This window comes from Spodoptera frugiperda, chromosome 27, assembly GCF_023101765.2.
Source record: "Spodoptera frugiperda isolate SF20-4 chromosome 27, AGI-APGP_CSIRO_Sfru_2.0, whole genome shotgun sequence".
Classification (NCBI taxonomy): domain Eukaryota; kingdom Metazoa; phylum Arthropoda; class Insecta; order Lepidoptera; family Noctuidae; genus Spodoptera; species Spodoptera frugiperda.
Window position 1 is genome coordinate 5,825,018 of NC_064238.1, and position 27,043 is coordinate 5,852,060.

General features: G+C 36.6%; 3 protein-coding genes across 3 annotated transcripts; 2 read left to right on the plus strand and 1 right to left on the minus strand.

Annotated features, from left to right (window-relative positions):
- Positions 1–13,644: 13,644 nt before the first annotated feature.
- LOC118263427 (2-oxo-4-hydroxy-4-carboxy-5-ureidoimidazoline decarboxylase-like) lies at positions 13,645–15,488 on the plus strand. The gene is made up of 3 exons (XM_050705270.1): positions 13,645–14,009; positions 14,397–14,550; positions 15,283–15,488. The coding sequence occupies exons 1-3, from the start codon at positions 13,814–13,816 to the stop codon at positions 15,458–15,460; spliced, it is 528 nt and encodes a 175-aa protein (XP_050561227.1). The 5' UTR covers positions 13,645–13,813; the 3' UTR covers positions 15,461–15,488.
- A 290-nt stretch (positions 15,489–15,778) lies between these two features.
- Positions 15,779–17,559, minus strand: LOC118263428 (proteasome maturation protein). Its single transcript, XM_035575418.2, has 4 exons — positions 17,391–17,559; positions 17,158–17,316; positions 16,361–16,462; positions 15,779–16,002 (listed from the first exon to the last, which is right to left on the minus strand). The coding sequence occupies exons 1-4, from the start codon at positions 17,391–17,393 to the stop codon at positions 15,841–15,843; spliced, it is 426 nt and encodes a 141-aa protein (XP_035431311.1). The 5' UTR covers positions 17,394–17,559; the 3' UTR covers positions 15,779–15,840.
- A 688-nt stretch (positions 17,560–18,247) lies between these two features.
- On the plus strand, positions 18,248–23,277 carry LOC118263411 (uncharacterized). Its single transcript, XM_050705194.1, has 10 exons — positions 18,248–18,416; positions 18,855–19,046; positions 19,508–19,612; positions 20,070–20,325; positions 20,747–20,874; positions 21,151–21,345; positions 21,424–21,815; positions 21,969–22,023; positions 22,155–22,322; positions 23,053–23,277. Exons 1-10 carry the CDS (start codon positions 18,378–18,380, stop codon positions 23,218–23,220), a joined length of 1,698 nt encoding a protein of 565 aa, XP_050561151.1. The 5' UTR covers positions 18,248–18,377; the 3' UTR covers positions 23,221–23,277.
- Positions 23,278–27,043: the final 3,766 nt, after the last annotated feature.

Sequence of the window (27,043 nt, forward strand, 5' to 3'; positions counted from 1 at the left end):
CGCACCAATTGTGCAGTCAAATTGTGCAGGCTAGAAGAAATAAGTTTATAGTACATAGTAAGTACCCCATTTCGCTTCACCCAAGCCGGGAGAAGTCATTGGATGATTTTAAGCCCTAATAAAAGGTTTACCAACTAGTATCGAACATAATTTTAGTACAAACAACCTTAGTATTAGCATTGTCCTTTTGAAGTCAGTTATGCATACTTCTTATAATACCTAATTAAATCATTTTTAAGTGCAAAATGAGATACAAGAAAAACAACATCTGGATACAAGGTGTTACAATTTTGCTACAATTTGAAATTTACCACGAAGCATACTGTTTAGTTAGTTTCGATCCATTTAACGCATAAAATCAAAACAAAAGTTGTTTGGTTAGTAAACAATAGAGACTACCTGCATTACCCGTTTGGGTGTATTGAAGTTACTTGGCATTTGTAAAGTCAGCACCCCCTATTGTCTAAAAGCTGCGAACTACGGGAAAATCCCTTGGAGCCTAAAAAATCCATTGTACGTATCAATTTCAAAGGATGCCGCCACAACTGCAGACAACTCGAGTCGTTATCGACACTGAAACAGATAATTGTATTATTTGTTGTGTTTATTTATTATTCAAGTGAAATAATCTTTTTTAACATACAAAGAAGGTTCCCCAGTTTCGTTGTTTGTGTGTTTAGCCTAAAAGCCCACAAACAAACGTTTAAAATTTGGTTTGAGTAAGTGCTAATAAAGGATTCTGGATTTATTTGGGAATTTAATTGCGTTTGAAAGGGTTTAAAGATTAGGAGTTCATTGTATTTTAGCTGTTACGTTTCTCAAGTTATTTATTGTTAGTCCCTAATTAAATGAATAACGTAAGCATACGTTTATCTCTAAAGCGTACATTTAGCAGGAGGTGTAGCGATTAAAGTTTGTACGTGAAATGTACGTGGTACGTGCCTTCTTTCATTGTAATCTATCGGCTCAATAAACAATCGATTATATTTTATTACACACGATAAAACTACTTTAATACTACCTTGGCGGAACATTGATTTCGGCTAATTCAACCTTATGTTCAGAAACTTTAAACTCATTATCTTTTCGCATGATTTCAGATAAGTTAACAGTTTTGCGGTATCCATTTACTTATGCTTAACAATCGAATGTATAGATCTGTGCACAAGTACATAGTTACGTCAGGAAAGGAAACCACTTAAATTTTAATAAGAGCAGCGATTATGTGCCATAAAAAGCCGTAAATATGTAGTTAGCTGGGTTCCCTGACGGTGGGCAATTTGCGGCGCTCCGCCCCGTCTGAGCTAACTACCAGTATCAATGCCTATAATTGCAAATCATAAGCCCTTGCAATACAGTTATACGTAAATTAATATATTATATAACGTTTTGGGAAAGTTATTGTACTTATTAGGTAATGTTTTAAGCAACTGCTGCATTTTCAAGTATCACGAACATTATAATTTAAGTTACCTTATGTATAAATGGGTTCCAGAATTAAAACTACTTCTCTACTAATTAAGTGAGTTATGCAAAATAAGATCTAGGACGATGTGATGTGATTTGATGTGGGACGCATGTGCAGATGGAGTTTGCACTGATAAAAACGAAAGAAAGACATTATGAATGACCTGCTTTGTCCCTCGACTAACATCAGAAAATGCTAATAATTGTCTCCTTTCACATGAATCCTTGAGCTTGTCATGTAAATCTATATAGACTACTTAGGATATATCTGTATATCTATAGGTATTGTTGGCATCATACTTGGGTAATCTGAATTCAAATTTTTTACCAGTTTTCACTCGCGTGTCACTTGATTAGCCAATGAAGCAGTTATAGACATTTTCTTTAATCAAAAGGTGTTTTTAAATAGGTAAATACAGCAATATGCTCATCGACATTATACTTTATTTACAGTCTACATACTTCTTCCTGGTTTCAAGTGAAACTGGTAGGTGCCCGTTGTAACATGAAAGCGATAATTTTGTATCATATAAACCTTATAATATGAATTAAATTGGTCCAAATTTTACAGTTTATTTCTTGTCATGTAGTAAGTAATTATTATATGGCTGAGAATATTTAATTTTAAGTACATCTACACACCTACATTGTTTCGCGTTCATTAAAAATGGTTTATCTACGCATTTGTTGTAGGTTTGCTATTTAGGTATTTATATAATGGTACATACCTTACGTAAAACTAACCTAACAACAAAGGTAGTTTCTTTCTATTTCTTCTACAACTTTTGCTACCTTTTTGTAGACATCTGTCGACAAAACAATAGAAGATTGGAGTTAGTGGCTTTCTAAATGTTGCTTTCCCGCTACTTAGGTAAGGAATTATGATTGGCTTAGGATAGCTATTCCTATTGGTAAGTGATCAGTATCCTTGGACGCCTACAATATCTCCGGGTTAGGTGTTTTATCCCAGCTTTCTGTGACGCCGTAGTATTACTCTGGTCGAACCGGTCTATTCTTCCTCAATGCTACGAGGGTATCACTATATTTTAATTACGAATAGATATTTGTTTGATTAGAAAATAAAATCTAGAATGCTGAATAAAGGTTCTGTCTGCAGAATTTTGCGATGAGCGTGACTTAACTAAACATTATGGTTCAATGCAATTTATTTTAGTCAACTTTTTAGAAAGACTGAAGAAGAGCTCCCCAAACAGAACTACATTTTAACTCCTATCAACTACAGAATACAGACTGCCAATAATATTGATGTATTATAAGCAATTACGCGATCAAGGTACTAAGTAAACGTCTTTACGTCTAAGATCAAGGCCTGCGATGTTATATTTAATTGTGAAGGTTCTGTGTGTAATAATTATTATAACTTCATGATAAAATTATCGTACAACAATGTCTTCAAGTATGCAACTTAGAAATAAGCAGGTACATGTGTAACAACTAGGTGGGTGCTAGTTTCTCAAACGGATATAATCATCGCTTGTTACTCCGACCTCAATAAACTTAGGTCAGAAACTAAGCAATACTATGTAATTATTCTTTATCCTCCTTTATTCTTAGCAAGATTTATCTTCCAAGATTATTGGGATAAGAAAAGAATTACATATCAAGGCTCTTCCTTTTACTACATTGTAGAACTACAGATTAATTCATAACTTTTCATGTAGGTATATTCCCAGGAATCGGGAGCACTTGAAAACTGTAATTACAATCAACATAACCACTCGGGAAGAAGGATATAATACCTACTCCAAATTTATCGTTACATAAACACACACACACACATACGTATGACGTAATATATCAACGCTGTCCACGTGAACGCTGATATATAGAGGGCGATATTACAGCGAGCGGCCAACAAACAATAAGGTGTGATAAGCAGATTCGGCGGCGCTTTTCATGTATCGCCTTTGTCCGAGTTTAATCCGCCGCCCGAGGTGCGCCGCGCCGCCCCGCGCATGCCCGCGCGCACCTCTCTACGCCCCGCCTACGCGCATCGCTACGACCGTAGCCTTGTAGACCTTCTCTATGCAAACCAACTTCAAAACAACCATACTACTTTTGACAAGTTTTCATGACCAAGTGCTAAATTACCACTGCACTATTCAAACATATAAAGATAATAACAGAAGTTTATTTAATTTATATACTGCGAATACACTTAATTCAGTACCTAATGAGTATTGCTCTACGTAAAATTATAAATGGCCAATTTATTTGCACATTTATCATCTTTTATAAGATGCCTGTCTAATGCGAAAAAGTTTATGTTCAAATATAGCTTATAACTTCTAATCCAGAAGCTGGCTTGGGTAATTTACTTCAATTAACTTTTACAACTTTATTGTTTTACGACAATCGTAATACTAGCTTTATACTGCAGCAATTATACACAAATATAGAATATAGACGGATATAATTCATTACAGAAAGCGCAGTATTTGTTTTGATACTTTTGGTGAACTGTGGGGTCTAGGTATTCAATAGATTTTACATTGATATTGTATAGGTTAAGTAACTTACAACAACTAACAAATTAAAAAAAATGCATTTTGTGACACAACAATCACAATCACAAGACTCTAATGTCATTTAAGTTGCATTTAAGTATTAATACCGGTAACATGAACTTCAGGTCAAGGGTACCGCGAATGCCAATTTGATATTTATGATCTTAGATAATAGATTAAAAATAGACGTTATTTATCTAGCACCTATGATAGACGTAATATTTATCTACAGGTTAAGTAACTTCAGAATCGTGTTCTATTACTTATAACTACGACATTTTTATGTCACATCAAAGTTTATTTTTATTACTTAGTATATCGCTACATTAATTTTGTAACTCCACGAGCGCACCGTCTGAAGTATTCATGCATTCGGTCATTTTAATAAATCTTTTATTGGTGTTTAATTAGCGGCAGTATGTGAATGCCCCGCTCCAAGTCGAACACAGATACGTCGGGACATGTCATGTGTGTGATGTATGTCAAGGCAAATCTCTGTTTATAGTGTTTGCCTCGAAGTTAGTCCACACAATATGGTCGGCAAATCCCAATAAAGTTGGTCATTCACTAATTTCACGGCTCGTAATTAGGTGACACCGAATTGTTTTGAAACTAGGCGTCGTTTACATGGAACAATGATTGGTGCGTTTAGTGTACACCAGTCCATAAACGGAGGTGACGCCGTTTTGTTCCGAGCTGCCTTTTTATTGTGCACTGTATAAATTTATGGAATCATCATCGAGTTGTATGGACTCTTCTATTCGTTCGCAGCGTGGGTCCATAACCATTACGGATTGTATTTTGATACACATTTATTTACACTTGTTAACGTGCCGTAGACAATATATTTTTTCTTTGGAACTTGTTTTAAATTGCTGCAGTTCATTCATCCTTCTAGTTTCGTAAACGGTATGTTGCGTAGGAGTATAATAGCAATAGCAAATTAACTAGCAAATGAACTGTCCAAAGCGTAATTTTAATATAGAAACCTAATGTAACTTAGAAACCAAACTTCCTCGTTGGTACCGGTAGAAAGTTTAATTGCTGTGTAGGTCTTGTCTAGAAATTCCAGTACGAATAGCCAGTACTTACTAGTAAGGGTGACCATACATAATACATGATGTGACAAAGATCTTCTGGGCTCATGTCCTTTTAAATTAAATTACTAATAACATATTAAAATAATCCTATTAATTTGTACAAAGTGGGTGTATTATTGTACGTTTCCGTATAGCAGTAGTGGGTTTTGGTTAAAACATGATTTTTGTTACGATTCTTAAATGAGTAAGCTACTACATGTTGTTGACAAACCATTTTCATCGTTGGGGGTTGATAAATATTAAAAGATTTCCTTGAGAGGTCATATATTATAATCGCGATTTCTGGGCATCGTGGCCATAAATTTAATCGAAACCTCTGAAAACAAAGCTCAGTGATGATGAGTGTGATGACTCTAATAAATAAATGAAATGGACTCTTAGGGGATGCCTTTTATTAACAAACGCTTTTTTAATTCACTTTTTTGGATGTTTAGACCATAGGTAATCAAGTAACTAGTTTGATAGGATGTAGATAAATGCGAAAATACATATTAGTTACTTACTTATTTTAATAATTTGACTAACAAAAGCAATTAAGTGCGCTTATTTTTTTTTAAATAAATATCTTCGTGGAATAATAAACACGTTGGCACACAGCAGCTGTATATAAGAGACATATGTGGCTATAAGTATAGCTGCGGGCGAGGGCTCGTTATTTTCTGGTCAATTGCCGCTTTACGGCGCCCGCGCATCCTCGCTTCCAATTACTGCCCAGCCGCCAACGCTATAAAATTAAACCTCCATATCAAATCAGCCTATAAGCCTAACAACAGCAGACCATATTCAACCTTCACCCCAAGAATTTAGACACACTTTTCTATAAAACCATTTGGACATATAGGCGTAGAGAACCGCGTCAGATGCAAATTATGCTTAGGTAAAACGTGTTTGTTGTCCGTCCCGAGTTTTATTTTTTACAATTATATCGGCTTGGTTACTTGGAAATGCATTCACGAGAAATCGGAGAGGGTTTCGTGATGTTTAATAGGCTTAGATTAGAAGTTAAAAGCCGGGCCGTGGGCCGAGGGACCATTAAATGGTTCTCAGGACACGGCTACACGACTTAGCTCTCATTAGGTGAATAGTCAGTCGCGAACAAAAAAACGCGTTCCCATATAATCTTTATATAACATAAGCCTAATTTATTTTCTATATGAATTGTGTGATCTCAGATGAATACATTGAATTATGTTCTCATTTAAGTGTTCATTGGACGCGTCTCATGTTTTCCAGGAATAACGATAGTGTGCACATCGTGCAGCACTTCAGTCTAAGTAGTTTTATAGACAGTTTAATATAATAAGAGCCCTTGCAAATGTCCGCTAAAAACTGAAACAATATTACAGTTTCTGAATGTGCACGATTTTCGCCGGCCCGACTTCATTACAGAGTAATAAACTAAGGTAGTTTCGCAAGAGCAATTAAAACGAAATGCCGACAAAGGGCCTGGGCGCTTTGAAGTCACCGACGATAGTGTGCAGCATCCGCTTTCTCCCATAGATAAGGCCGGATGTGACGTGGCCTTGCGCATGCTCCGACGGGACATAGCTTTTCACGATTACTTGATACATTCCAAAGTGAGGATAAAAAATGCCCTCACTTAAAGTTTGTACAACGTCTGTATAAATAAGTGCGTGAGTCATCTAATGAAAGTTATGGACTGGTCACTAGGTTTATCTGTACACTTTGACTCTGTTTACTAGTGACGACGCGACGCGATCATTACCAACATAAAAGCTAATTAGCAGCAAATATAAGTGTTTTATTTATTTACCGTCTGATTCATACTTCTGTGCACATTCTCCATGCTACTGGAATCGTACGGGATTTATGGCGGAGGTAGTTTGGATTCGCTATCAGTTTTACGGCGTATTAAATTATGCAGTTTAAGCTACATGCACTTTTTGAACAGAAGTTCGTCGTACAAGGAGGGAAGCAGGCAAAAGTGGGGGAGACAGAAGGGCGGGAGTGGCGGGGGCGTTCGGAGCGGGCCAATAAAGGCGCGCAGTAAATCCACGTAATTTAGAGCGGTCGTAAATTAAAGTTCCGCTATAAAGCCGGGCCGGCCGCGTACCTGCCGCGCCCGCGCCGCGCCGCCGCCGCGTCACGCCACCGCGCCGCGCCGACTCCGACTCGTAAATCAGCCGCCGTGTGAACTCCGCACATGTCCGAGCAACTGCTGCCTCCACAAATAAATTAACATTCTACTATCGTTACATAACCTCGCTAGTGTTGTGGGTGGAACAAAAACCTAACTACGTAGGTTATATTTTGGTTAGCAATCAAAGTTACCTACTCGTATCTGCCATCAACCTAACTGGTTCAAGGTGATGCGTAACTTTCTAGAATTTCTTTACTAAGTAAGTATTTAGGGACTGCTTTTAATATGGAAACTTCAAAATGGAAAACTTCAAGGGTGACATGACTTGATTAGTTAGGTTTGTCACCGGTTGATTTGAACAGGATACATAACTGGTTCCTTCTTCCAATAGGTAGGACAGTCAGTTTAGTCTAAAAGTCTAGTAACATAGGTTTGGATGTGTGTAAGATTAAGATAAGAAACATGAACCTTACTGGCAGAAAGTTTAGTAAAGATTTTCTAATTTTAAGAATGAAAAAAAAATTGAATTTCTTAACTACTTAAATAGTTAATTTAATGAAAGGCCATACTTAAATAAATTAGTCTTGGCTACTTTAAGTAAACAGACAATTTGGATGGAAACAGTGTAACTGCAATGAAAAGTAGGAATATGGAACCTGAAAATGTACATGTGCTACGTGGAGGAAACATTTTTCAGTATGTGAAAATGAGTTTCTGTGTGATTATTTAAAAAAACGTTAGTTGCCAATTAAACAATCTTAACTTTAAACAGGCTAATATGCTATGTGGGTACGCAAGCTGTTTTTCTTTTTTTTTTTTGAGGGTGGAAAATCATTCAATGACTTCTCTCGCCTTGGGCGACGTGAGAGGGAGGCAGATTCTTACTGACTAAAAACCACCCCGTTCCTACTTCTGTGTTTCGAGCCGAAGCCCCGGTCACCCGCTACGCAGGCCGCAGCTCCGGAGGTGTATGAGGTGTGGTAAGCTACATAAGTCATGAATTCGTTCTAGCCCTTTAAGGTCTTTAAGGTCCCGGAATTCGGAAAACGGTTGTAGAGTTGCAAAACTACTATAGCATAGTATACTTTGAGCACTTGTTACATGTATCACCAGTAAATGACGTTGAATATTAATAAAGTAAAAAACAGCTAGCACCACCTGCAGATACTGCCATATGACATCAAAAGGAATATGAGTTGTAAAGATTTAATGTTAGGACGCCAAAACGATTCACTTCGTTTCGAATAGTACTCCTATGGTAATGAATAATTTGTTTCAATTGAAAAGAGGCAATTTTTATTATAATAGCATATTTATTTATTTACTTTCTTGAGGGGGGAAAATCATCGGGTGTTGTCAGACTCTTACGGACTAAAAACAACCCCGATCCTACTCTTGTTTTTCGAGTCGGAGCCCCGGTAATTCGCTAGGTAGTCCGCTCCGGCAATAGCACCTATGTAGATGTGTCAAATTTGTTGCTTTGGTAGGTAAGTACCTATAGCATAGAAATATACATAGCATAAGATCGTGCAAGTATAAATCCACAAAGTTATCTTTGTTATCAATGATCTACGTACCTAGAGTTAAGCGTTTTATTATCTTGATAAAGACATTCTTCACGATTATCTGTCAATGTTATAAACGCCAGGAAAACTTTAACAACTGTAGGTACCTACACGTGTGCCGTGTAGCTATCCCAATTTAGTGAGTTTAATACCATTATTGGTATAAACCCCATGAGGTCGTCACGGGGCGGACAGCACTTTACGATTACTCACATAAAGGAACACATTATCTGTTTTATCTCACCTAAAACTCCCCAACAAAGAGATAAAGGTCCTAAGTTTACCCGTCGCGTGTAAATAAATTATCCAAAGTATTGTGCAGGGCGCGCTCGGGTCGTCTAAAGTAAACTTGGGATATATTATATTGTGGTCCCGATCGTCGTAGTAAATCACTCACGTCTACATCACGTGTTACGTAAAAGGGTTTTATTGCGGGACTTGCATCAACGACGAGATAACACATTCAAATGTCACTAAGTAATCATTATATGGCTCTGTACAATGTAAATAAACTAAGTTAGAGTAAACAAAAGCATGATCTAATTGCGATTTTTGATGTTGACTAGTGTTCAGATAATTTTATTGCGTTTTGCTTAAGACAACATTTGCTACGGAAGAGATTAGTTGAAATAATCTTCAAGACGATCTTTGTAAAATTCCTCTTTCTGTGTAACGAACCTAGGAATGTTAGTTTCCAATTTGTCTGATGTTGCCAAATGTTCAGTGGACGTAGGTAGGTAGTGTAGTCACATACGTAGATAAGTACTACATAAGTGTATCAGGCGCAGGTAGAGCGGAGTGCGGGTGCGTCAGAAGACGGCGGCGGGCGCGGGCAGCGGGCCGCGTTCGTGCGGAGCTTTGTTATCTCGGATCAGGCCCCGCCCTGGCGGCGCGGCGCGCACAGCCAGCGCGGACAACATGGCGGCCGCGCGGCCCGCTCCCGAGCTCCCGCGGAGCCGCGGTCCTACGTCCCGCACGCCGGACTGCCGCCACTCGCATTTATGGTCCTAATGAAAACCACTTTAATTAATTCACAGCAATCACATGCGCCGTGCACGCCGCAGCTTTTATGTTTATTGTTTCCATATCATTTTAAAGCACCACATTTTGATTTCTCAAGAGTGTCACCACCATTATGTTTTGTTTGCTGAATGACTGTTGTGTTTATTAACAGTGTAAGTATTATTACGATTGTTCAATTGTTATTAGGTACGCAACTTTTCACTTAATGTTATTAGAATCATGTTAATAGCTCGGCTATTTTCATAATTATTTGAATTTCGTGTCAAAGCGAGGCACGCCTATAACGGCCTGTTTTTGCCACTTCTATTTCTTCATTAACGCAGATAACATCTCATAATCACGTAAGGTTTTATTATAATAACAATTAAGTTAATAATTATTCTAAAAAGCGTCATGCTATGTCGCATGTCATTTTATGGAGCTTTATTTTCGCAGGTATTAACTAAAATAGGAATGTGCCTAAATACCTACTTACCTATTTAGGTACCTAGTATCTGCCTACGTGGGTAAAGAATGCCTAGGCAGTTGATATTCGTTAACTAGTTTCAGTGCCTACTGACTTACTTGAGTTCTGTTCAATTTCAGAGTTCATTATACTATACTAAACGTTTCAGGTATCTACTCTATATTTTTCCTGGAAATAAGGACCTACCTACCTATAACGTCCTTGTAAACGGTAGGATTTTTCGCCAAGAGCTTTTCTAAGCTGAGCTAAAAATTAAGATGGTTGCGGCTGCTAATTGAGTTTTCCTAAGGTTGTTGCAAACCAAACCTAGAGAGAAAGCTCTATATGTCTATACGGGAACTGTTCAGACCAAAAAAAATCATTTCGGCCGCTGATCAAACAAACAAACAATTAAATAATTAAAATAAAACAACTTACCCACATAAGTACATGAAGTACCTAATGAATCGCGTACGAGATGCACTAACGATTTCACCATCCTCATCAACAGCTCGTGAGTGGACTAAATTAGGGCTTTTCCACCAGAGATGTGCTATGTTACGTTACTGTGGATACGTTTGGCATACACATAGCATATCACTGGCGGAAATGGACTCACCTAAGTTATGTTTTTATATGGAAAGCGATGGATGCGTGCTATGGATGGCTTCCCTACTACTGAACTCCTCTCTCCTCTGCGCATCTTCCTCGCTCAGCTAGCTAGCGAAACAGTCACATAGTTTTACAGCTTAGCTTGCATCTTCTTGGCATAGCTATATAGCACATCTTTAGTGGAAAAGCACTTAATCACTAATATCATCAAAAATCATTGGAGAAGGCCTTTCCCAAAAGGCACACTGCAGTAAAAGATATCTCTCTCTTAATCTTAATCAATTTTGGATAAAATGCTTATTCATTGATTAATTGAATACTTATTAATAGAATAGGACATTGACATTAAAATTTCTACAAACCAAAATGCTTTCCCCTTACCTACTCTACTAGGGTAAGTAATTGCCTACATAGGTAACAGTCTGCACGAATCGTTTTACTATTCATTCGTGATTAATTAGACTGAGTCGTGAGTTCAATCAGCTTATTTCGATGTAACTTCTACGTAAAGAGTATTAAATAGTACTTTCCCTATATCTATCCATATGCACAGAGCAGGTATGTATATAGTTCCAAAGCTGTAAACGATCAGGCTACCGGGGCTCCGACTCAAAGCAGGAGTAAGGCTGAGGTGGTTTCCGACAGTAAGAGTCTGACACTTTGTTTCGCCTCACCCAAGGCGGGAAAAGTCAGTTCAAAGTTACTTTTTTATGATATAAGCTAGTAAACGAGCAGACGGATCACCTGATGGTAAGCAATCGCCGCCGCCCATGGACACCCGAAACGCCAGAAGCGTTACAAGTGCGTTGCCGGCCTTTTGGGGGTTAGGAATTTAAAGAGTTGTTGGGGAATCGGAGATTGGGAAGATTGGGAAAGGGGGTAATTCTTAATTATTAATTAAGACCTCCGGTAATCTCTCTTACACAACGCAATTGTTGTTTCACGTCTGTTTTCTGTGAGGTCGTGGTATCACTCCGGTCGAGCCGGCCCATTCGTGCCGAAGTATGCCTCATATTAATTTAGTATATCACTAGATACTTTGCCATAATTAAGACTGTCTATTAATTATAATTGTTATTATGTATCTGAATCAATACTGGTATCTAAGTAGCAATTAAGAAGCCATAAGAGCATTCGAAATAAAAGATAAATTAGTTCGTTATAAAATCTAATTTTTATGTGTGATGTAACGATTTGCATTGAGAAAATAATAATTAAACAACCAGCAGCCGGATCAAATTTCAAATTGCTATCAAAACGGGACGCATTCATATTTTGTAGGGTGACCATGAGCCGAGCCGAGCCGAGTGTAGTATTAAACGCACTCGTTTTTGACGTAGGGAAAGTGTATCATTTACCTACTACTCATTTTAGTAGACAATGTATAAAGATTTATTAATATTTATTTATAACAAAAAGTAGACATTTGTATCAGGTGAGATAGCCGCCAAACGTCGACCCATTAAATAAAAAAAAAAGTTAAAATTTTAGAAAAACCTATGAGTAAATATACCTACGAAAAAATGTTTATTTGCAAGCATAAGATAAACTTAATTGCTGTCTTAACCTGTAGTATGCCGAAGTACACATCTGCGAAAGATAATGTGTTTTCTATTGTCTCAAATAATTATATCCGTAGACCAGAGCTTAATTGTTAAAAACTTGTGAGGACATCCCTATTAATCGTTGAAAAAGTCTTTAGTGGTGCTTACCCCTACCCAAAGGCGTTCTAATCTTTAGCTTCGATAGGTATGGCTGTCTCTATTTCGAACCGACACAAACTACCTTATTCTGTAAAATTAAAGAAGTAATTGAAATTTAACTTTCGAATCCAAAAAAGCTTCTCATTTCGTCCCAACGACTGATCCCTCTCAAAATAATATCATGGTTATACTAGTCGGTGTTGTAATGGTGTGCGGGTTGTGAGACAAGAGATCTCCCTGGCGGCCATTTGTCGCGGGCGACAGCGCAGCAGCTCTCCCCGAGGCGTCGTTAGGGACAGCGCGCGTCAACGCTACTACGCTGATTTATTCCCCTTTATTCGTGCTATTTCGCGCATTTTCGCGCTTATTCGCCTTCAACCACATTTATTCTAGCTCCCAGAACTGACACATAAATGTCGCTTTTGTTTCTCTTTACGAAACGATTTAGATGCTCTGTACGCTCGGGGACGATTCACTTGAACCTTGATCCTTTTGGTAAAGTATTAGAATATGTTAGTGGGATAGAAATTGTAAAGGTTTTTCGTTAGTTTTTGGTGAAAGATTGCAATCTTTTTACTGTATTTATAACATTTGAGTTGTATGAATCCATCGAGTGGTTGGCGAGTAAAGATATATTGACCTACACGACAGCACTTCTGCCCCACCCCCATCGTATAGATGGTTGGCAGGCCACAACAGTGCGCTTCTCGCACAGCAAAACTATGGAATGATCTGTCGTCGACGGTATTTCCGAACTGATACGACCTTCAAGCCTTTAAGAAACGAGTGGATTTCTTTTTTAAAAGACCGGTTACGCACGCCTCTTGTATTGTGGGTTTACATGGGCATCGTTAATCGCTTACCATCCGGAGACCCATACCGTTTGCCTACTATTCCATAAAACAATTCTAATGACTAAATTGATACATTATTCGTTTTAGACAAATGTATATTTTTACAGGTGTTTTCGTGAACTCAAAGTGGACTTTAATAATATTAGGATACATAAATATCAAGGTATTTATTAAAATAAAATATCCACCCAGGCATGCATCGACTAAGTTCATACCTTTATCGATTCTTAAAACAAATCACAACAAGTAACAACTATCACCAAAATAGTCAAATCGTTTAAGTAAACACATAAAAATATTTCACATTAATTATAGTTCATCTCGTAATGACCCGTAACTACGTCAGCTGATAAAACAAACAGATAACGCAGTTGTCCGAAGTTTTTACTAACGTTTGTACGTAAAATTATTTACGATGGCTTCTGTAACGTTACCAATAAGTATTTCTGAAGTAAATTCTTTGAGTGATGAACAGTTTGAGGCGGTGTTTGCTAATGTTATTGAGTTGTGGCCTAATGCAGCTAAAGAGGTGAAAAGGAAGAGGCCGTTCCAGAATGTTCCAGCTCTTTGTGAAGCATTCCAAACATATCTGGAAGATATTACGTTGGAAGGTGAGATTTCAAATAATTAGGAAACAAATTAAGAGTGAGTAGACCTAGAGGATTTGTTAGTTTGTTGCGGGAAAAGTGATTGGATGATTATCCTGACCAAGGCGGGAAAAAAAATCAACTTCCTGAGTGGTAAATTAGCAGGAGAAGAAGCTGCCTGCTTGTATTGGCTAAGGGATCTGGTTTAAGAATAAAACCTTTTATTTGAGCTCAGTTTTCGGTGCTACTTCGGATTCTAAACCTTAATAACAATGAAATGTAGTCAAGTAATACAAACCTACCCCAACGAATTTCTACAGAGAAGTCCACAGTCTTTCAAATCAAATCACTTTAATGCATTCATAGTGTACCTACTATTAAAGTTGTAATGTTGTAATTGACAAATTACAGATAAGCTGACAATATTGAAGCTGCACCCTGACCTAGCTGGCCGATTGGCAGCGCGAGGTGAGCTGACGGCAGAGTCTGCTGGAGAACAGAGAGCAGCTGGCCTGGAAGGACTCACGCCCGAACAGAAGAAAATTATGGATGAGAGTAACCAACGGTAGGTAACTATTCAAACCGAATTCCTCCACTACTGAACAGAACAATGGTTATCCTCGTCTAGACACGGTGGTTTGTCATAATCTACACGCTTCTGAATTTAGTCTTTGTTCTTGAGGTGTACATAAATATATCCATTAAATTTATTGAAGTAGGAAGTCCTACCTACATCTTGGATGGTCTAGTTGCTAAGATGGCTTTCATTCAGGAGGTACGGGTTCGATTCCCGGTATGAGAAAATCTTTTTTAGGCATAGATCTATTAAAGAACCCGGTGCCCCTTACAGGTGCGGAGCATGGCCAACAGGGTGGTTATAGTGAGGTAAAAATCCCACACTCACTAGTCTTTCTCCCCAAAAAACTAAAGTGCTTTTGAAGGTTTCCCTCCGTACAGAAGTCCTAAGTCCTAACGAATGAAACAACGATCCAATTGTACCTATTTCATTTTATCAATTATTTTCGGTTCTACTAGGTATTTGTAATTTATTTTTATTCGAAACCTCGCATTTAGCGACATCTAGTTAATTAAGAAAGAAACTTGAGAAAGTGCTGCCATCTCTTGAGGATTGGACATAAAGTATTTCAAACCTTTAAAATGAAGTGGTTTTTATATTTCATACTAGATGGCAGCACTATTTAATCAGCGGTGAAATAGCTGCTTTAAAGTTAAAATAATTTATTTTCTTTTACTTAATTTACGTTTATTAAGTTATAATAATTTTCTTTAATTTCAGATACAAAGCTAAGTTCGACTTTCCTTTTATCATTTGCGCGAGAGAAAATAAAGTACAGTCAATAATTGAAGGGCTACAACGTCGGTACAGCAATAATAAGGAGCAAGAAATCACAACTGGTATCAATGAAGTGAAGAAAATATGTAAGCTTCGAATACTCGACATTGTAAAGAACTGATTCTAGGATAAAATAAAAGTGTCTAAAATATTGACTTTTTAATATTAAGTTCCTATAAAATGTATAGTAATAGAGTAGTGTACTTTTTATCAAAAATTTAGGCATATACCATTTTCAATATGAACAGCCTGTGTCAGTCTATTTAAGAGGTTTTGCCATACCCTGAACATTTAACAATTAGTTTGGACATCAACAAAATGTATTCTACTTTACTTACTAAAGTACTAAACTGCAATAAAATGTACATAAGTACACAAATACAGCTACACCATATTATGAAATATTTCATCCGATTCTAATTAAAATAATACAATTAAGTATTAGTATAAGTTTTTATTAAAAATCAGCAGTACAATACAGAGAAACCTAAAATAACTAGCTCACAGTATTCCGAGAGATCGCTCCACTACAGCATGAGGCTGACCAGCGACTTCACACATCTCTGGAGTGTTCAGAATATCTTCGAATCCAATATCCAAGTGCTTTCCAGTCAACACATCATGCTGGAAGTTTGACCTTTGAAGGAAAGGAAGGTGACCAACCTGGAAAAGACATTTAGAAAAGTTTGTTACAATATTGCTCGAGATTTGGTTTATATCTAACAAATAAGTAGCCCTTATCTGGTTGAATGTATGGTTAAGATTTTTTAACATATCCAAATAAAATCTCTCGATGCATTATATTGCAACTAAAAATAGCACAACATTAAACCTGTAATCGCCCAGTTAAATATCAATTACTGTGCTCTGAGCACAAGCCTAAATATTGAAAAATTATACCTTCACTAAATAAGAAGGAGCAATCGTGTGAATAGTACACTGGTGGTTAATGGGATAATTTCCAGTAAGATGTAAACTTTTCACTAATTGTAAATTTTGTTATATTTTAAGAAAAACTTACTTTGTTGGTGAACTTCATTTCCATGGTGAGTTTGAGTGGCGCATGCAGACCCTGGATGTTACGGAGCATAGCCATGTTCATCTTTTCCTGATTTAAGTGATACTGTAAAACAATACAATTCTACATTAGTTTTATAATTTTACTTCTTCAGTTTCAATAAAATTACTATAAAAAATTGCATATGGTATTTAGTACACCTATTGTAACTGTGTAAATAAAGTAAGTAAAGCTTATTTGATAAATATATAAATAAATAAAACACATAGTGTGTGTCACACAATTAGATCTACAACATAGTAAAGCATAGGTTAATCCATGAAATAGTTTTGTTTCTTACACTTTTAACCTGTCTGGCAATGTAATTATAAACACAGGTGTGAGATTTAAATAGATAATCAGTAACTGCATTGGTTGACAAGGTGGCTGGACATCGGCTGCCATGCAACAGGTAACAAGTTCTATTCTCGCACATTGTCTATGTAAGTAACATTACTAACATTTTAATTTCAAATAGTAATCATATTCTATTCCTATTTAAATCAATACAAAGTTGATTTTTGTTTAGTCATCACAGTCAAACACTGTGTGAAACTATAATTTTAAGAAACATGTTTTTAAGGTGGTATAGCTTTGTTGCATCACCATCAGAGAATGTGTATCGCTTATCATCATTAGGACATTTCATTTTGAATATTGAGGTCTAAGATGCTTATAGGTGGACTGCTAGGAATTTACTAAAGGTTAAAGCGAAAAATTATGGTCCTAACTAACCACAGGTCAAAAAGAGGTTTACTTACATTTCTCTCGGAAATTTCTATCGGGTGTGACATGCCAAGTTTGGACTTCGTAGCAGCCATACCGGCCACCAGAGGGTTGGGCACCCCAAATGGGCCCTCCTGCGGCTCGATGTTACTGACATGTTCAGGCTTTACTTTCAACGGAGGCAGACCGAAACTCTGAAATCATGATTTGCTGTTTTAGAACTTGTGTTACGATTCATAACCTTCCAGACAAAGGGAATCTAACTTACCATTTTGATATTTTTATATCAACTGACTAATTTATAAGTAGATTTAATTAACTTCTTTTCGATTACTATTTGAATAAAAGCGAGAAAATCGTTTTGAAAATATCACAAGCCAAGTACGCCGACTATTCTCTGTCAAATTGTTTGCTGTCAAAATTGTCAAAACTGTTAAATCATGTCCACAGATTATTAATGTAGCGTGTTCGTTTTAAGAGAGTTTCTAAAAAAATTATGAGTTTGTTTTTTCTTTTTTCTTTACAATAATTCAGTATTATCTGTAAAAAATACCGTATTTTTAATTTTTATAACTGTTTATTTTTAAAGAATGATGGTGGTAAATGGGTACCGAACATTAATAGTTTCCCTTCAATATAGTAGATGGCGCTAATCAACATTATCCGGCACCGCTAACTAAATGCACCGCTGAATTTCATAATCCTAATCCTAAGCTAAGGCAAATTTTATTTCAGATAGACAGTTAAGTATACTCATAGGCCTACCTACTGCCTTTGAGTGGCATCAGCGACATAACGATTAACGAGTCAGTGATCTTAGGTATTCACTACCCAAAAATCAAATAGGTAGATTTTTTTTTTTTAAACAAGTTATGTAACAATGTATTGTGTAGCATTATAGCCGATTTAAACAACACTCTCAGGAGTACTGTTTAAATCGGCTATAATGCTTGATTATACTTATTAGCCTTATCATTAGCTGCTGTCTAGTCTAGGTAGTCGCTGTGACTTAGTTTAATTTGAAAAAGTACCTACTTTGCTAAAAGGTTTGTTAACCCTTTTTGAATAATATAGCTCAGGCTTAAAGTTAAAACAAATAAAAATGTCACTAAAATTCTCAGTGACATGTGACATTGTACCGAGTTATTTTGTTGCCAATATTTTGTATTGTGTAGGCACATGAAAATTTGAAGATTTTTGTTAATTCATTTTATTGTTCATATTTTCGTAAGCTATTAATTAAAAGAAACAAACAATGGCTTCTTCTACGCGCAATCGAGAAAAGAAAGAACTGGTAAAATATTTTTAATTTTTGTTTACATTGAGTTACAGCAAAATATCGATGTATTCGACTGTGTTAATGCAACCGACTTCCCCTTATTTGGTGAAAGTTCCTCGTGCTTTGAAGATCAATGAGCTACAGTTCATTTTCTACTAAAATCAGTTTAACTTAAACTAAAAAATATCCAATTCTTAAATATGTATCTATTAATTTAGCATAAGTAGCATAGCAGCACCTTAGGATTAGGTAGTAATCCTAATGCATAATATTTTTATTGCATTTATTTTACGGAATTACGTTATAGTCACATAGTAAGAGAGATTATTCTTAAACACAGGGCTGCGGAAATGCCGTGTTAATACGAATGATTTTGTCCAAACTGGTGATTAAACCATATTCGTATTTGGTTGAATGGAATGTTTTTGGAAAAAAACCATTTTGTGATTTAAGGATCCCGAGGAGATTATGAGACGCAAGTTTCGCGCGAAATGTCGTTTTCGAGCTACAGCGCGTATGGTAATGGCAAATTGCTATTGGATGATAGAAGCTGCTGAGCAGTACGAGGGAGTTGAAGATGTAAAGAGGAGAGTCGCGCAGGCTGTGCGTGGAAAGGCCAAGAAGAAGCGACTCTTGACTATCACTGTAAGACTTTTGGTTAAATTATGACTTTACTTTTGTAAATGGGATGGATGGAATTGTATATGGAATGGACTGCCTTGTAGGTCGAGTGGTTGTGTGTGACTGCCGGTGTCTCGGGTAATCGATTCCCGGGTTGAGTAAAATATTGCTGGCCTTATTTCGGTTTTTCGAAAATTTCTCGGAGTCTGTCGGAGTCGCACGGAGTCTGGATTTGTGCCGTGTATATGGCAATAGGATCACCCCATATTACATTGGACTTAAAACACAAATTGTGTGTGAAAAGTGGGTGTACATTGTACAGAGGCATTGTCGTAATGTGCACCTCTGCCTACCCCTTCGGGAATAACAAGGCGTGACGTTGTGTAAAGGTCTGTGATAATATAGGGGCCTACAGTTTCATGTAACCTTGTGTCTCTTGCTACAAAACAATATAGGTGTATAAATGAAATGGTAAAGTCTTTCAGGATAAAGCGCTTCTGAACAAGCCTAACAATGACAGAACTGATCAAGAGAAGAAATATATTTATCGCATCATTGGAGGTCTCAAATGCTTCAAAAGATATCCTAACGTAAGTGTGATGAATTTCGGCGATCTACGAACCTTTTCTACTAGGTACTACTGGGAGCGCATAGTTTGGTAGATAAGGTTCATTAAAACATTGGAAACCATTATGACTCATTTATGAAGATGTCTGTAAGCTCTACGAGAAATTGTAATTGAACTGGGGCCTTACTCTGCTATTACAATTGTGTCATAATGGTCGATCATTGAGCAATGAGAGAGGGACGGAGCTATACAACCTACATAGCTCCAATAGCAGACTAAGGCCCCTGGACGGTTCTGGCTTTGCCATTTCAGCCCGGTAGTGACTGGGACATCATAAAACAGCAGCTCAGGTAGATTAGTCTACCTAGTCATAAACTTTTAGACTACCTAGGTACTCCTAGGTTTATAAGTAATAGAAACTTTCCTACTTAGGTACTCTGTAATAAGGGAATTAAAACGTTTATCCATTTCTTTCTCAGCATGTAAAAAAGAAGTTGGCAGCAGTAACGTACTTCAAGTATTATAGTCCCAACCGTGTGATAGTTCGCCAACATCACGAAGCGCACGCGCTATATTTCATAGTCACTGGTGACGTCATCGTTAGCCAGTTGATCTTTGATGAGTTGCTGCAGAAACATGTTCAAGTGGACATTGGTATTATGCACCCAGGAGACATGTTTGGAGAAGTTTCCCTTCTACATAATATTCCTAGGACTGCTACTTGCACAACTGCTGGTTAGAATTAGAAACTTTTTAGTTTATCTACATATTTGACTCTAGGTTGTCACGTCTTGAGGTAGCACCTCGGTGCTCTAGATATTGGTGTATTGGTACATGATCGGATAAGTACAGCATAGTTTTAAATAGAGGTGTAACAATTTAAATATGGTGGTTAAAAAATAATGTGAGAACTTACACAAAAGTCATTTTAACCAAATAGATATGACGATCTACTTGTGTATTTACATTTTAGGAATAGTTTAAATATTTTACAGTTAGGTCAGGTTAATGGGTTAGGATAATTTTATCCTAGTCTGTTAATTTGTTGCGAAGTAACGACAAACTAAAGCTATCGAATAAACTGTTACTTGGTAACTATCAATGTTTCTTAGTACTTTGGTTGCTATAAACATAATAATAGTTGATTAAATACCAGGTCACTGTGAATTATTGGCATTAATGAAAGAAGACTTCAAGAATGTACTCCAAGCTTCGGTACAGAAGCAATGGGATGAAGTGCGACGCGCTATGTCTGCTTTCACATACTTTGATGCGCTTGACGAGGTATGGAATTGAGAAGAGTCGGATATATTTTTTCCTATATGTTTTGACCAAGGATTATCAACCCTCCACAGCTTACTTAAGGTTTTAATCACTTTGTCAGATTTCGACTAAATGTAAACTTAATGAACGAATGATTAAAATGATTTGTACTTATGAAGTCTTAAGAAGTTCAGAACGTATAGGTAGACAAATAATAGAGATTGTATAGCCCAGCTTTCCTTATTCGATGGGTGTTTATTTTAAGCTTAACAGTATCGTCATTTTTCTCTTTCACAGGTGGCTCGACGCGAAGGATGTATTGTGGCTAAAATGAAATCATACAATATAAACGAAATAATACTGGGGGATGGGTGCGGAATTCCTAATTTTGTTTATTTTATTCTATCTGGAGAATGTCAAATGATTGAGACTCTTCAGGTGTCTGTCACACATCGATGCGGCCATACTTATTACACGCTCTATGATCCCTATGTGAGTATACACTTTTGAACATAGTATATTGTAACTACCATGATATTTCATAATATAAGGAAAATAACTAAATTCTAGGTACCGAAAGAAGAAAGTGAACAGGATATTGACGCAAAATATTTTGATGCGTACAAAGAAAAAGCTAAGGAAATGCAACAACTGTCTCAGGACCTACCAGAAATGTCGCGGTCAGGGTCAAAACGTTTAGAAAGTATTATGAGATATTCAGACACTAAGAGATCAAGTTCTGCACTTAAAAAAGAAAGCGCAATACCAGAGGAAATGTTATCCAGTGAAGATCAAATGACTTCGTCAGAGATGGTACCACCTTCTGGATCTGTAGATGCAACGTCAGCAATGCAGTCTACATCCGAAATGGAAGGTGGTGATTCAGGATTACCCGGAGAAAGGCGTTCCTCTCTCAAATCTGAACTGCTGTTACCACCTTCGAGCCGTCGAGACTCAGTGAGGTAAACTAAGTGATGTTTAGACATTTTATACACACTCCTTTTATTTTCAGACAAGAGTAGAAGAACTGATAGCTAAGTTATGGTTTTTAGTCTGTGATACCGGTTTTATTACCATACCAGATACATTTATTTAGAATTGTCTTATTTGTATAGGTTTAGCGTGCAACATCCACTGAAACCACCAAATGTTCGGACTTACTTTATGCAGGTAAATAATAATTTTCATTCAAATCGTAATCGTAACTATATCATATTTTTAGTTATCTACTAATTACTTAGTAAAATAATGATTTTAAATGAAACCGTTAATATTACAAGTTTTATAAATGTACGTTACAGGTGTGTCGATTCCATCCTGGATCAACGTTCGGGTTTGGTGAGAACATGAGGGACCGTCGGATTATTGCGCTGAACCCCGTCGATTGTATGCTGTTGCCGAAAATGTGGCTCTTACAACGAAACACCGCTAATATCTGGTCACGTATCGAACACTTTTTGGAGAAAAAGGTAACATTACTTAACATACTATACCTAGTTTGTTAACTTTACTTCAAGCGACTGTAAGTAGAAATTAAATGTTACATAATATATCCCCATACTTTTTCCCAAATATAAATCCCATCATAGATAGCTTAGTTAACAAAGTTTTGGCGATTCGATATCAAACATATGCGTAGTAACTGTTAGATAATAATTGCAATTCGACAATCAAGTTTACTTACAAACTATCATAACAATTTAAATTGTATTAGACAATGAACTCTGCCCGTATGGGATTTTGGTTTCTTCTAAATTGACCCAGAGGCAATTAAATATATTGCCATTGACCTTTCAATTTAACGTAATAAGTGTCCATAAATATTGAATAGGTAGACGTGTGATGATTTCAAAGATTTGACACTGAGTAGACAAAAGAGAGAGAGTTAAAAAATTACTCGGAATAGATAAACTTGTAACATGTTGTCTAGGTATAAGGAGAGTGCTCCGAGGTATTGTTTACTGTTTCCTGCCTTTTCTATTCATCATCATCTCCCGCGACAATATTTCCATTCTCATCATTTATGTGGTTGACTATCATCAACTCCAGTATTGCAGATGTCCATGGTCGATGCTGATTATTACCATCAAGTGACCTGGTGCAGTCTTTTGCCTCTATTTCATCAAGCTGTACTGTAGTTTAAAAAAAAGATGTATCTGTCTGTTACACCTAACTATAATCGAAAATTGTTTTTTAAAGATACCATCAAAGCGGCAGTTGTTCCAAGAATTTATCTCTGCACGTCGCTGGGAGGAGTTTCGCGATCAGCTCGTGGGTGACATTGTGGCACGCTCTAATACCGTCAATTGGACATCCGTTCATGATGTGCCCTACTCCATTCGTATGGAAGAGATGGTTGATATTTGAATTACGTGTTATTATTGTTAACCTACCATACAAGTATTAATAAAGGATATGACATAAGTTTCCATTTTTATTCATTTCCTAGAAAGTCTATAAAAACCAAACTATCACATTTTTGTTTTCTCGATTTGGTGTTTAGATCTCGCTTTCTATTTTTAATTACTTTGAAATAAATTGCTTACTGGAATTATTATTACTGGAATGCTTACTCACCCCCTATTACATGGGACTCTTAACACAAATGGTGATAAAGTACATTGTACAGTGGCATTATGCCGTAATATGCACCTTTGCCTATCGTGACGTTACGTTGCTTACTGGAAAGGGTAGAAAGAAATACATTTTGTCCTCTAAATGTCTAAAGTACAGACAAATTTTGGCGTCGCGCCTTCTATTATTTTACGATCAAGCGATAAAAACTAAGAAGGCTTTATGTTTTTTATTGTAGGTACTTAAGCACCCATTTGGATCATGGGGGCGGAGGCCCGTGGATTTACATATGACGTATCTATGTCCTTAAATGTAACTAGATACCGATATTGCGGTTCGATGACTGAGCTTCTTTTAGTTCTTGCCTTATAAGTCTAATGTATTGTGTAGGTCAATATCTATAAAGTTTTAGAATAGATATTCATTTCATCTGAGAAAGACTGCTTTTGATTTGAATATCAGAGTAATTAAGCGTTGAAAGTGGGCTTCCGAAATCTCTAGAATGATCTCGAATGTTCTCAAATTTGTGGTGTATTGACTATTGAAAACTCATTCAAGTATTCAAGGCCTGTTTATTATAATGTGACTAAAGTATGTATGTGACAAAGTTAACATGAGTTTGTTAGTCGTTCGATTGTACGGAAGCTATTTTTTACTGGTCTAGTTTCTGACCTTTTAAATGGGTGCCTGTATCATAAAGATATAAATGTCAATATTATTAAGACAAAAATTTTAATTAAATTATAAACTTTGGGTTAATTTTCAGATAGATATTTTACACAGATGATTTTTAAAAAGTCTGGTAAATCTACGAACACAAACATAAGCTCTTCAGCACTTCTAGAGGTAGACAACACGCATGCGCTTCCCAAGAAATGGTGATGGCGTCTGGTAACCATGGCAACCGGTTTTGGCGGGAAGCGCCCACGCTTGGCTATGGCTAATCCAGCGGAGACATTCATCAACTCGCTCACGACTCACGACTCACGGCGATAACTAAACACATTCGACCGCAGTGCACCGCCCCGAGCGACCGCCGCGCTACCGACGACAGCCACGGCTGATCGAAAATTCGCGACTGTTATGTCTAACGTAAATAAATAAACTAGTTGTAGTATAGTACAAAAAACAACGATTACATACGAATAATTCTAACTATTGTATCGTAGCATAGTGTTGTCCGATTCGATTCATTGTTGTTACTTGTTGAAATCAGAGCGAGCAGGTGAGTTACTACTCTATATTTTATTAACATTTATATCTATTAATACGCATCTGTGTTGAGAGGAACAGGTATCTATATGTGTTAATTATTCATATTATTTAAATAGATAATGATATTATAATTTGAAGCGATTATTATTCCAATGATTAGTTATTATTATAGGCCATCCATTACAAACAAGTTGTTAGGAGAATATCTAGATCCACTTTCCACATTAATATCTAAATTATATTTTTCTACTATTTTTTTATAACACATCAAATATTGAATCTTAGATCAAGTAAACAAAGGCTAAGGGAGACGTCATACACCTATTAGTGTGTATTAATTAACCCATAGCCTGCCAGAATACACACCTAAGCAAGACTCAATGTATTTTTTATTAGGTCTCAAATAGAAGATGAGTAGATAGTATTCGAACAGAATAACATGACAAAATTTGAGCCATTAATTGCCATTAATAGAACAATGAAAAACCTTAAATAAACGGAGATTTCCTTACTTATCGGAAAACCCCAACTTGATCCTGAACGTTTGTAGTGATAACATAAGAGTAGGTCACTCTTAACTTAAAACGATAACTATTCATCTAGATAAGGGGAGTCTAGATTACATCTAGCTTTGTATTAATTCATATTATTATGTCTTACTTAAAATGTTGCGTTTGTATAAAAATAAAGGAATGAGTAATATATTACATTCTTTATGACACTATAGAGTTAAAACAAATGAAAACCTTGTAAATCACATCACACAGCATCAGCCTATTAGGGGCCACAGCTGACCAAAGGCCTCTTCTCACACGGAGAAGTAGAAGTAGTCAGATCATCAAAGTCGTCATACTCTATGAGGTCCAAATTTTCTTTTAATTTGCCATGGTACAATGTGAAATGTGTGTGAAGTAAAATGCTATCCTTTAGGGCAGTAGGAACTCTATAAATATTCCAAAGTCAGCTGTTTGTTTGCTTGCTAAAATAACGAAACAAAAACAAGTAAACAACAAACGAAACGGCTCAAGAATTGATTTCAATGGATGCCAAAAATAATAAATTGGTAAATCGTCACCAACAATAGCATGTCCACTTTATTACTTACGAAGCCAGACATTTAACAGACACAAAGTACTATAATTTTTGGCAAAATGTTTGCAACAATAAAAATGGACGTTAACTCAATCTGCACGCAGTTTAACTCAATTGACAGTCAGTTGTTCTAATGGAATAATCTTCCTATTGTGGTACAAGGACACGTACACTGCAAAATATTTCAGAGCCTGCAAATAATAAAATATGTGGATGAAGTCATATTTACCTATTTATGTAGGTACACATAGATTTAAGCAAGCGTGAAGCTGTGTTACCGTAACACCAAGTTAGGTGCGAAGTTTGTCTAACACAAATTTTAAACTTATTTGTAATTATGTGTAATATGTAGATTGGTAATGGAAATTAGCTAAACTAGACATGAAGTCTAATTATTGCCTTATTATGTCTTTAACTGTTGGATATTAAGGTTTGTCACTCGTTTTCCCCTTTTCTGATAGGCATATGCAATAATCCTGGCCAATTCGTTGTTAAACCTTTAATGATTAAGATTCTTCATACAAAAAATAATAGCAATTCTAAAATCGTATAGGAATGAAGTATGTTTAGAAATAACTTATGGCAAATTTGGATTAGATACTTGTCTCTAGTGAATATTAACTTAACTTTGGGAGTGGGTCACAAACTCTGCATATTATGCTACGAGCAGTATGAACTTCTTTATTGACACTATACTGACTTGCTTAAACAAAGTAAAGCCAGCTAGAACAAGCTGTAGGTGTGATCTATTCTTGTACATTACCATCACAGTGAAGTGTTTCTTTAAGTGACTAGGATCTGTTTTTTAATTGTCAACCTGGATACTCACGTTGACGCATTACACTCACCGTTCTGATGGTGAACTCATCTAGCACGTACTTGTATTTGCATAAACATGTCAATCAGTTTACGCGTATTGTTACTTTTATGTTTGACAATCAATTATCACATATTATTGGACGTCTAAATAGGTAACGTGACCGACAAATCTTGCGATACAGAAATCATTACAAGTTATACGCCTGTTTGATTTTTTGGGCGTTTTTAGCACACAACATGACCTAATACAAGTTTTTTACTTTACCATCATAGGCATGATTGTTGCAACGTCCTTAACATTTCAACCTCGCAGCAAAATGTTTCCTGATGGTGCTGTAATGAAATGCATGCGTTCGTCGCGAACGAAATGGTCGATGACGCCATGCGCGGCCCCAGCCGACCACCGGACAGGTTATCGGCAAATGAGCTCAATTGAGACAACACTTGTTCTGATAAGTTGTTATTGGATAACAGAGCCTAGACAACCGTA

Excerpts from the sequence above, each read along its gene's own strand:
- LOC118263427 (XM_050705270.1), top strand. The coding sequence starts at position 13,814 with ATGGCTTCTGTAACGTTACCAATAAGTATTTCTGAAGTAAATTCTTTG. Across the intron at positions 14,010-14,396 it reads GGAAGATATTACGTTGGAAG|ATAAGCTGACAATATTGAAG; the intron begins GTGAGATTTCAA and ends GACAAATTACAG. Across the intron at positions 14,551-15,282 it reads ATGGATGAGAGTAACCAACG|ATACAAAGCTAAGTTCGACT; the intron begins GTAGGTAACTAT and ends CTTTAATTTCAG.
- LOC118263428 (XM_035575418.2), bottom strand. Across the intron at positions 16,463-17,157 it reads TAGAAATTTCCGAGAGAAAT|TATCACTTAAATCAGGAAAA; the intron begins GTAAGTAAACCT and ends ATTGTTTTACAG. Across the intron at positions 16,003-16,360 it reads AAATGAAGTTCACCAACAAA|GTTGGTCACCTTCCTTTCCT; the intron begins GTAAGTTTTTCT and ends TGTCTTTTCCAG.
- LOC118263411 (XM_050705194.1), top strand. The coding sequence starts at position 18,378 with ATGGCTTCTTCTACGCGCAATCGAGAAAAGAAAGAACTG. Across the intron at positions 18,417-18,854 it reads ATCGAGAAAAGAAAGAACTG|GATCCCGAGGAGATTATGAG; the intron begins GTAAAATATTTT and ends TTGTGATTTAAG. Across the intron at positions 20,875-21,150 it reads ACTTTGATGCGCTTGACGAG|GTGGCTCGACGCGAAGGATG; the intron begins GTATGGAATTGA and ends TCTCTTTCACAG.